Source organism: Mya arenaria, chromosome 11 (genome assembly GCF_026914265.1).
Source record: "Mya arenaria isolate MELC-2E11 chromosome 11, ASM2691426v1".
NCBI lineage: Eukaryota > Metazoa > Mollusca > Bivalvia > Myida > Myidae > Mya > Mya arenaria.
Genome location: NC_069132.1, coordinates 45225263 through 45237356, shown reverse-complemented (window position 1 = coordinate 45237356; position 12094 = coordinate 45225263). Strand labels below are relative to the sequence as shown.

At 36.4% G+C, this 12094-nt stretch overlaps 1 protein-coding gene across 9 annotated transcripts in view; it reads right to left on the bottom strand.

Annotated features, from left to right (window-relative positions):
* Nucleotides 1–12094, bottom strand: part of LOC128207422 (protein enabled homolog) — a 44728-nt gene that overhangs the window by 13043 nt on the left and 19591 nt on the right. For all 9 annotated transcript variants that reach the window (XM_052910325.1, XM_052910322.1, XM_052910317.1 and 6 more), the window contains exons 2-8: nt 11729–11894; nt 5409–5574; nt 4452–4644; nt 2965–2993; nt 2081–2433; nt 933–1043; nt 295–440 (exon numbers count right to left, since the gene is read on the bottom strand). In XM_052910325.1, coding sequence (XP_052766285.1) covers nt 295–440; nt 933–1043; nt 2081–2433; nt 2965–2993; nt 4452–4644; nt 5409–5574; nt 11729–11894 — 1164 coding nt within the window. The remainder of the gene's footprint in view (nt 1–294; nt 441–932; nt 1044–2080; nt 2434–2964; nt 2994–4451; nt 4645–5408; nt 5575–11728; nt 11895–12094) is intronic.

Below are 12094 nucleotides of genomic sequence, written 5' to 3'. Positions count from 1 at the left end.
AAATTTTACACAAAATTAATTTGTTAATGTCTGACCTTATCAAATCTGAACAAGTCCCTTTAAGATAATACAATGAAAACTAGAGGTACAAACCCAGTAGTCAAAAATTCAAAAATAAACCCTGTTTAGGGTCACCAGGCAAGGGCCCAAACGACAATGATTTAGAAACACCACAACAAAAACACCGCATAAACAAATTCAATCCCTTTAAGGGACATGTTATTATTTTAATACACACATGAACTCACTACTTTAAAAACACACTTAATTGTGATAATGAAATGTTGTGTATACCTTCTATTGAAAACAGGAGATGGCATTCCGTTTGGTTTGTTCCCATTGGTTGTGGTTTTCTCCAGGCGGGCAGGGGCGGGGTTTCTGTCCTGGGGTGGGGACGGGCTGACAGTCCTTACAGAGGACCCAGCACCACCAACAGTGTCCTTGAAATTATACAAGCTTTTTTTTCAACAGGAAATCAGATCTGGAGAGATCTGTTAAGCAAAGTGACTCGAAAGGTCAAATTGTTTAGCCAATCACAAACAAATTTCAGCTGATTTATTACGCAAAGACCGCCAGCATCACTTATATGAGGTTTAAGCTCTAGATTTATGGAAGGGCGCTGCACTCTGTACTATATTGATAGCATCTTTCTGCCCTCATGTAGACCAGCATGTGCACCCTTCTGCTTTCATAGAATTAATTACTTAAAATTGTAAAATACCAATGTTTTTTTTGTTTTTTTGGTTATTTTGGTTTTCCTCAGATTATAACTCACAAAATGATCATAAAACAATACAAACTGAACATCTTTGGCAGTTGAGATTTAATATAACTTTAATTAAACACGTTTTTTCAAATTGCATTCACTGGTTTTGTACGGTAATACAATCTAAGCCAGTCTTATTTACAAGACCGTTGCACATGAGCCATACCGTATTCTGTGTTTTTCTAAGCCTCTTGCTGAGCTCAGCCATCAGACCACCACCCCCACCCCCTCCCCCAGAGGGAGGGGGTCGACTGCTTGTACCCGAATCAGCTGCTGGCTGTAATTAAAAAGAAGAAAATAAAACAAATATTTACATTGCCCAATACTTTTCTATAGTAATAAATTGTATTAACTTTTTGGATCCTGCTGTCATTGTTGAGTTCGATTTTGTGTGATGCCATTTGACTGATGGCAAATGAAGTTTCGCATATACGCTATTCCTTTTTCGCAGACTTTCGTTTCTGTTTTTAATTTGACCATAAACACTTCATTTCTTCAATTTAAAAAAATTTAAACGAACAGAAAAAAATGTAAATATAACAATTGATTTGTTTTTCATAAAGTATGAAAGCTATTAGCAAATTTCCCAGGTGCCCGTTAATGAATCAATCGCAAAGAGTCATTGTAACATAAAAGCAGGTTATATTAGTGATTGGCAATGAAAAACATTTATATTAAAATGATAAATATACTAGTATTTATGAAAAAGAGTTGACACCCATTTTATTTACAAAATAAGTTTGATAACCATTGGATAAAAACTCTTGATTTTATTACATAAAATGAAAACTTTAATGCAGAATTGTTAACACCAGAAGCCGAACTGCCCGCCCTTCCGTTTTTCACCATTCTATTCCTGTAATTTTTCGATGAAAATTCCAGCATATTACTTTTATACACCAATTATATAGTAAATGACTACTAGAATATATACAAAATATAAGTACACATAATGTAAATTGTAGTTCTTTCTGTAATCATTTTTATTTAAAATTGGTCTTCACTTTCACTACTTTGAATAGTTTATTTGATATATGAATGTAAATAACAGTAGATAAAACTAATAGATATACCAGTCATCAAAATAAGTCTTTGGAATGATCAAGGCAGAGATCATATACTTCTGCTTGGCAGTTTTGATCAAGCCCTGCTGTATACAACCCAGAATCTTTGCAAGCCTGGAAATCATTATACCATTACAGGCCTTGCGAGCTTTTGCTTATTTGGGCCACTGATACCGTATATGGCATATAGCATGGAGGAATAAAGTAGAATAATTATGTTAGAAGTAATAGAAAGAAGGATGACACCAACCTCTGCAGACACTTTTTTCAGCTTAGCACCGGCCAGGGCTGCAGCCAAACCACCAGCACCTGAGGGTGGAGCTGTGGGGGCCGCAGGCGGTGGAGGGGCGGGTGGAGGTCCACCGCCGGGTGGAGCAGGGGGTGCAGGGGGGCCTCCCGTGGGGGGTGCTGGTGGGGCTGGAGGGGCCGGTGGTGGACCACCGGCTGGCGGGGCTGGGGGAGCGGCAGGTGGGGCGGCTGGAGGTGCAGGAGGTGGAGTGGGGGCCGCAGCAGGAGCCATGGGTGGGGGCTGAGGGGCTTGGGGGGCTTGCGGAGGTGCTGGTGGGGCAGCTGAAGGTTTCGGGGCCTCCATAGGCGCAGGGGCTGAAACCAAGAATGCCTGTTAATACATTGTTCGTAAAGGCAAACTTTAAATCAACATATTGCATTTTATTTAAAAATTATACAAAATGTAGCTTACAAGTTGTATTGTGCACCCACAACAATATAATCATGTGCTAGGGAAGAAATTCAAACAGATTAGATAGTTTTAAGCTCAAAGGAATAAGAAATGCTTACTAAAACGTTATTAATACTTGGGAGATTTTTTTCAACTCGAATGGACTTTGCAGATTCGTAAATCATGAGGTGACCTGATATCAACAGAGCGGAATAAGACAATTCCGCACTACGTGGATTACAGATAAATGTATTTATATATACTGCCTGCTATATAAGAAGTACAAATATTATCATAACACTATAAATTATTCCAAAGGGAAAATCTCACACAGTAATAATGCATTAATTTGTTGCCTATATAAAATTTATATATATATATATATTCAGGTAATACTAAATTCATGACATTTTTTTTCCATTCTTGTAGGTAACGAAGAAAAAATTGTACAATACCTCCTCCTGATGGATGCCTGATGTGTTTTCTGAAGTAAAAACAGATCCATGAATTAAAATCACACAACATCACTCAATATGTATCTAAGCCGAAATAAACACAGACCAGTTACTCTATTCTCTGATTGCTATATAATCGTTCTACACCGCATCTACTGGGATTATTTCAGCCGAATGAACACACAAGTCTATTTACAACATTTCTACAATATTTCTGGGGCCAAAATCTCTCGACAACAGAGAAATATTAAGCCTTATGAGAGACCAGACTGCATTATGACATGAATATTTTATACTTAACACAAATACAACTCAGAACGTGGTACAGATATTTTCCATATTGAACAAATACTTATTTTTATTGAATAAGGATGCAGGATTTAGTCAGCATCAGCATCAGCAAAAACATGGCTAAAAGACAATCAATATAGCATGTATTACTTTAATAGGATGTAGCTTAAAGGCGCACAATATAAGTTGATGCAAAATAAAAAAATTTAGATTCAAATGCATTATCATCTTAAACTCATTTGAATTAAATGATAAAAACAAATTATGAAAACACCATACAATTTAGGAACAGATAAAAAATATTAGTCTTTATAAATGAATTTTCTGATCTAATAGCTATGTACCCACAAATTCCCCAGTTAAAAAAGTGCCTGATCATCGTTAATATTTTTTATATGTACACAAATCATATCAGATTTTTTGTCTCGATCATTCAAGTCAAATGAGTTAAACAGGATAATGCATTACAATTAAAAAAACTATTTTTGCATCAACCTATATTGTGTGGCTTTATGAGTTATGGAATGGTGCTGCAACATGTCCTGTTAGGTAGCACCCTTGTGCCCTCGTGGAGACCAGTATGTGTACACTTCATGCTTCATAGAATTCAATTCACAAGACAGTCAAATACTTCATTTTCATTTTATTTAAAACTGTTAATCAAATTATAAATATGTATAAATTTAACATATTTGTCAGTTGAAATCTGATATTGGCAGTTTAAACCTATTATTACCTTCATTTTCTGTCAAATTCATAATGTTCAAGTTCTTCAGCCTGATAACCTTTTTATCCTTAGCAACCTGTCCCTTTTCTGTAGCACACTGTTCTTTTTAAAACCTGGCTAAAACCTAACTTTAAGTTGAACTGAAAGAGACCTATCATTTTCCAAACAGTAGACTTTGTGGTATGATGAATAAAGATTGTCTACAAATACATGTTTGATGTATCAAAATAAATTTTAGGTTGTCCAGCTGGCACAGTGGTTAGCACACTTGCTTCTCATAAAGGCAGCCCAGGTTTGATTCCTGGCCTGGGTGCATGTGAGTTCTGTTGGTGGTCAACAACCCAGACAAGTTGTTTTTCTCCAGGTTTTCCGGTTTCCCTCACAACACAAGACCGCACTCTTGCCCAACATGGTGCCAAAGAGAGTGACCCATATATTGTTACAATAAGAAAATAATGTAGAAATGTACCTCATTTCTGCAGGCTCATTTGGCGGTTGTGGTCCGTTCGGTTGTTGTATGAACTGTGGCTGTGCCATTTGCGGTGCCATCTGGGGTGCCATCTGGGGTGCCATCTGGGGCGCCATCTGGGGTGGTTGCTGGTACCCTGCTGGGGGCCCAACAGTAGGGGGTTGTGGAGGTCCTACAGTGGGGCGTCCTTGACCTGAAAAGCACAAGGGTAATGACTTTCTGTACTATGGCTGTGCAATCTGGGGTGCCTACTGGTACCCTGCAGGAAGTCCTACAATTTCACCTACTGGTACATTGAAGGTAGCCCTACAATTTCACCTACTGGTACATTGAAGGTAGCCCTACATATCACCTACTTGTACCCTGCAGGAAGCCCTACAATTTCACCTACTGGTACCCTGCAGGAAGCCCTACAATTTCACCTACTGGTACCCTGCAGGAAGCCCTACAATTTCAAACAGAGGTTGTAGGGAGGCCACAAAAGGATGTCCTTGTAGTTGACTCATTGTGGGTTGCTGTTGGTACAAAGCTGGGAGCCCAAAGAAGGAGACTGTGGAGGATCAATGACCTGATTTAATGATGCACTTTATACCTGTGAATATAATCTCAGAGTTGGTTGCTGAAACATTGCTTGGGGCCCCCAAGGAAGGAGGTTGTGAAGGCCCCAAAGGGGTAGATACCCTACTGGGGCCCAAAGAAAGAGTCTGTCGCATACCTCAGGGGATGTCCTTGACCTTAATGTATCCAGATACAGATAATTATAACAGAACTTAATTACCTCACTGTAAAATCACCAAACTTAAATAAGTTTTTCAAAAGATAAAATGTTCCATATTACAAAAAAACAAGCACTCTAAATTTATCATGCTATTTACCATGCCATCTATAAATCATGACATTTTTTGGAAATCCTTTTAAAACTATTCAATTATTACAAACAGCTTTCCAGCAACTTACTGTTGAGTAGCTCGAGTGCGGTCATCATGGCGTTGGAGAAGGACTCAGAATCCTCTTTGTTGGCGAAGTTAAGCCCGTACACGTGTCTGCTGTCCCGCCACTGATGAAAGGTGGGTGTGGCCTGGTTATACTTGAGGTTCTTCAGGATTGCACAGTTTATCACCACCTGGAGACAGGAGGGTAGTTAATACATAGGTTAAACAAAATGGTCAGACATTCCCTACACTTTGTGTGCTTACATGGCTTGAAATTTGAGGCAAAATGGAGTGTCGGTTCTAAGAGCATATAAAGTAACCATCAATATTGTCATTTCTAAGAGCATATAAAGTTACAATCAATATTTTTTATTTATTTTGTCTTGGGAGAGGGGGGTAGATGGTGGTGTGTGGATATCTGTGAATCCATGGACAAATCCCATTTCTGTCTACAGCAGCGAAGCCATTTTGTTGTTTAACTAGTGTCTTAAACATCATTCCATAGTGTAAAAAACTATTTATGTATGCTATGGTTGTAGCTCAAGAGTTATATAGGGTGCTGCACCCTGTACTTTGTTGGTAGCACCCTTCCGCCCTCATGGAGACCAGCATAAGTATCCTTCTGCCTTCATAGAATTAGATGCGCAATACTATCAAATTGTCCTTCTGTTTTGATTAAAACACATGATTATAAATACAATTTAACATATTTGGCAATTGAAACCTAATGGTATTTCAGTTAAACCTAATTGTGTCAAATTCATAACGTTCAAATTATTCTCAACATAATGTGCCCTTTTCCCCTTAGCACCCTGTCCCTTTTGTGCAGCACCCTGTCCCTTTTGTGCAGCACCCCTGTCCTTTTGTGCAGCACCCCTATCCCTTTTGTGCAGCACCCTGTCCCTTTTGTGCAGCACCCGTCCTTTTGTGCAGCACCCCTGTCCTTTTGTGCAGCACCCCTGTCCCTTTTGTGCAGCACCCCTGTCCCTTTTGTGCAGCACCCCTGTCCCTTTTGTGCAGCACCCCTGTCCTTTTGTGCAGAACCCCTGTCCTTTTCAAAACCTGTCTTGAACCCTAGTACACTAAATTCAGGTACCATTTACAATTCCAACTTGAAAAATGAAAATAATTCTTGGTGTATAGTAACCACTATCATAGATTAGGTAAGGCTTAAACATGGCAATTGATTGTAGCTTTATTATACAACATTAAACATAATGATCCATTATGTACCTTGCACAGTAGAATCAACTATCTTCTCTTCCAAATGTTACAGGACAATTTCTGTTATTAACTTACACTGGTTCTCCAAAACTCTCTCCCAAAAAATTATTATCACTCCTTTAATAATCTGTCTTTTAATAAGACAAAAACATATATCCTGCAGACATCACTCCGTACTCAGTTTCTAGAATGTGTCCCTACGGACCGATTGTTCAGAACTTTATTAACAGCCACGCAGTATTTCTATTTACTGAAAATAGGACTGAAAAATCAGCCTCATTCATAATCCCCCAAAAAGGATACTTTTTTCACAAAAGTTGGACTCAAAATTCACAATCCAAAGACATAATTTATTTTTAAATTTTTCTCAACTCTTTAACCAGTCAACTTGTACAATTATCTTTAAATGCATTCCAAATCTCTTCAAATTCTGTATCTTAAACAAAAAAGTGTCTTTACTTTGTTTCCTTTTTTGAAATATACTATTGCAAGTTTACAATTTTTGGAATTTTGTCGCTATTTTTCACCACTCTTAGTCTAAGGGCCAGTGGCCTCATTCACAAAAAGGTTGAAAAAAAAACTGAGCATGATTAAAAACATCTTTGTTAACCATTAAATGTGGACTATTTGATGATGTGCTAATATATCTATATCTAGTACAACTGAAACAATTGTCTCAAATCTTGCTGGGAACACAGCAGATCACAAGACTAGTGTATCCATGAAACTTCCAGAGCTGTAAAGATTTGAAAGATAACATTTGACGATGACATTTACAACATTGTTGACAAAGTTCTGAACAATCGGCACAATGTTTCAATGTTACATCTTTATAAGATCCCAGCGAATCAAAACAGGCGTTCATTACAGTAAATCTTTTACCAGTTCACTTCAATTTCTTCAAAAAAATTAACACTCAATTTCTTGCTTATTTTTTTCCAAGACAAAAGTTACAACAAAATTAAGTATTCCACAACTTGCACCGACAACTGTAATTCCAGCATGTGTCACAATGTTACATGATTGTTAGATCTCAGTGAGTCACAGACCATCATGGCTCATCTCGATGCACTGCGAGTCCGCATGCAGCCCCCTTGCATCAATACCTTCCCTTATTAACTCACTGTCCTCGCTTGTGCTACATCATCTCTCTTTTGCATTAAAAATTGGATTCCATTTTCCTTTTTTGGATCAATAACAAAGCTATAGGTGACTTTTTGTCTGATTCTGTGAGTAATATGTAACATTTAATTATCCAAAGATGGCAGCGAAAAGGATATAAATGCTTCTAATTTAAAAGTCACTTAAAAGACTAAATTCACAATCATCTGTTGTCAGTTGAACTTTTGGTAAATTGCGTTTAATTTAAGGCTTTTTTGGTTTGTGTTTTAAACATTTTTGTTAGTATTTGCGGAGATATAAAGATGATATAGAGGATAATTGTTTGTTTCAGTGTAAGATCACAATATAATATATTTCACTGAGTGAGAATCAAAAGTTATATTTTATGAGTGGTGTTTTTACCTCCTAATGTTCACCAAGTGAATTATATTGCAATCTTACACTGAGACAAGCAGAAAAGCGCACCAAATTGTGTGTGAATGTAATGTCATTTCAGAAATGACGTCCTTGAAATTGTGTCCCAGCAGTGTGTGCACTGAAGTTTAATTTGGATGTAAACAGACTTAAATTTCAAAACAGGGAAAAATATCAAATTTCATATTTCACTGTTTGAATTTATTTTTATTTCCCTTATAAATCTCTATAAACTATTGGAAAACATAATAATTATAGGTTATTTAACATTGTACTGTACTATATAGAGATATATGACGAGAACAGAGCAAGGAAAACCATATTAGACTCGGTTGGATAAATCCAGTATGGTTTTCCCAGCTGTGTAGGAGTCCAAATATAACCCATATTGTACTGATCAATGTCTAATAACTTAGTTATTCTATACCATCATTATTAAGGCGTTGATATCAGATTATGACAACATTTTGAAGTTTTGTTTGTAAACAAACTTGAATTGATCATGGTTATATATTACAGAGGATTTAAAACTGCACTCTCACAGATTGAACGTTTTCACAACTTTTTTATTTTTTGTATTGGAGCGAGCCAATTTTTGCAAAAATGCATGGAAACCAGTTATAATACTTCTGACAAAAAATAAGACCGCAGTTTTTAATATTTAAGTTAAAAAATTTATGTTTCATGCATTTTTCTTAAACCGTTAAGTGACTGTTTAAGCCATAAAACATTAATTTTCGAACAGAAATATGAAAATCTGCGATCTGAATCAGCAATCTTTTATCATTGGTTTGCAGATATTAATGCAAAAATTTGCTCTTTCCAAGACAAAAACAAACATGAGGCCCAAAAAGGGCCTATGGTCTACTGGCTAGGTTTGTGTGGTCAACATCACGGTTTTCGAAAAGAACCAACCTCTTATGGATATCTGAATACTGTACATGTTTCATCAAGATACAATCAAAACTGAAGACTATATCATGTTCGCAAGCTTTTTTTACACAATAGCATATTTTTATACTATCAAGGTCCATAATCTTATCATTTCAAGGCCCATAATCTAGGCATGCATGGGCAGATATAGCTGGTTTTCGAAAGGAATCAAGCTCTAATGGATATCAATACTGTACAAGTTTCATCGAGATACAATCAACTGAAGACTGTATCGTGTTGACAAGCAATTGTTTACACAATAGCATTTTTTTATACTATCAAGGTCCATAATCTAGGCATGCATAGGCGGATCTGGTTTTCGAAAAACCAAGCTCTAATGGATATCTAGATACTGTACAAGTTTTATCGAGATACAATCAAAACTGAAGGCTGTATCATGTTAACAAGGAATTGCTTACAGGTGCACTGATTTTTTATACTATCAAGGTCCATAATCTAGGCATGCATGGGCCGATCTGGCTGGTTTTCGAAAGGAATCGAGCTCTAATGCATATGTAGATACTGTACAAGTTTCATCAAGATACAACCAAAACTGAAGGCTGTATCGTGTTAACAAGAAATTGTTTACAGACGCACTGATTTTTTTATACTATCAAGGCCCATAATCTAGGCATGCATGGGCGGATTGGCTGGTTTTCAGAGGGAACCAAGCTCTAATAGATATGTAGATACTGTACAAGTTTCATCGAGATACAATTAAAACTGAAGGCTGTATCGTGTTAACAAGGAATTATTTACAGACGCACGGACACACGGACGCACATACTATGTACACATTACCATCACATAAGCTCTTCTGGCCTTTGGCCAGTAGAGCTAAAAAAGTTGTAAAAACGGAATATCTGTGAGAGTGCAGCTTTAATCAGTCAAACTTTAGAGCGTCTGAATTTCATACAAAACAGGGTCTTTATCCTTGGGATGTTTGAATCATACAATACAGTAAAAAATATAGGGTATTTTTACCCACATGCATCCCGATATGGAAATATATTGTACAGTCATGTGTTGAATCTATGATTGGAAGTATAAATTACGTTTAGAATAAATTAATGTAATAGTAACTGCATCCACTACCTGAATTATTGAACAAGATACATATAATTTCAATCACGAGAGTCTGGTTTAGTAACTGTTTTGTACCATATTGTCAAGTTATTAGTGTGCAATAAGAATAAGTAGTGTGCCAATATTGAAATATGATCTTTATTTATTCACATCCTACATATTGCACGGTAAGTGCTCTGCCTACTGGATACCAGTGAAGACACTTCTAATATTAAGATTGACAAGTCAACAATTCTTAAATAAGTATGGTAAACCTAATATAAACTGCACATCTTTCTTTTGAAATTGTTTAGCAATATTTTAAGGTTGCAGCGTCATTGAAATCAGAAATATTGGCAAAAATAAAACCCTAGTATCCGTGTAAATTTGAGAAATATAATATTTACCTTCTGACTAAACACAGCCTCTGTATAATTCACTAATTTGATACCCAAATAAACACGCAAATTAATATTCACCCCCTCAGCTTTCTAAAAGAAATGATTCCCACCCTTATCCCTTTTTTAAGGAAAATAATGAGGGTTCTACAGGCAAAAATAAAATTTCCCTTTGAATGCTTTGTATTTTCTGAACTTATGACTTTCATGTCACGGGATCTGTTTCATTATCATGGACATTTTTCTTGCTTAGTATGGTCTGTATCTTGTGATAAGAAAAAAAATTGACAATAGGTCACAATTAATTTTAGTTTGTTTAGCGTTTCCCCGACTGATTCACAAAAATATATGGAACCTGTTGTTTTTTTAAGCTCCCTAGCTGGCCTCAATTTCCCAAAATATCTTTAAGTCAGTTTAAACAGGATTAAGCTAAGCTCACTATTGTTTGTTTGGTGCGGTATAATTTGTGTAATATTTACATTCTTAAAGTGTTTTGAGACTTAAGAAAGAAATTGTCTTCCTGATTAAAATGATAAACTAATTATCATCTAATAAAATCAAGGTTTTCATAAGTAGGACATCTGGCTGAATGAAATTAGCTACTTCAGTTTGGTACGCTTAAGAACTTTTGAGAAATTGGGGCCGTGGTGGTCATATTGTTTGTTTTCCTTTTCTTTACAAAATACGGTAAGGGAGTTTGGAAAAAAAATACAAACCTACTGACAAGTTAAAATTTAAATAGAGACCACCAAACAAATAAATAAATAATTGTGGCCTTATTGAATGTTTCAGGAAGAATTTTCACCAGCACAAATGTTTAAAATTATGACATTTCCTCTCAATTCAAGGGCACCTTCATAAAAAAAATCTATCTTTAATGTTTAGCTAGCCTTTCTCCCTTATATTGATGTAAGCAGTATTTTTTCATTGATGTAAGCAGCTTTTCTTTATTGATGTAAGCAGCATTTCTTTATAAATTTTTGTTATACATTTTACATTTCTATTGCCATTGCAAACACTTAAAATAACAACCGAGAAACATTTTACCTCTTGGTTTGCAAGTTTCTGCCATACGACCCTGAATGTGTTGTTGATGGTAGGATGGTGCACTCGTGATATGAGTATAAATATCTTACAAAATTTACGCGACCAATATATCAAACTAACGCCAATAAACAAATGTTCCTACCTCATGGTCTGCAAGTTTCCGCCCAACAACCCTGAATGTGTTGTTCACAGTGTGTTGGTAGATCTGGACCTTGGAGAGGCCCGGAGACGACCCGCTTGGGATCCACTTCCTGTTCTGGTCGTCGTACGTCATCACATTTGCCCGGGCACCACATATCGGCACCTCACTGAAATTATATACAAAAACAAGCATTTAAATAAGATTAAGAAGTGTAAAAAAGTTGAAATAAAATTATGGTAGATACAGTCGGATTATTACTCAGGGTTTCAATAAGATATCTTTGTTTGTCATAAACCTTACTATGCTGAAGCGTGCTCACTAATGTCTGTGAAGTTACGGGCAGTATATATGCGATAAATAATATTT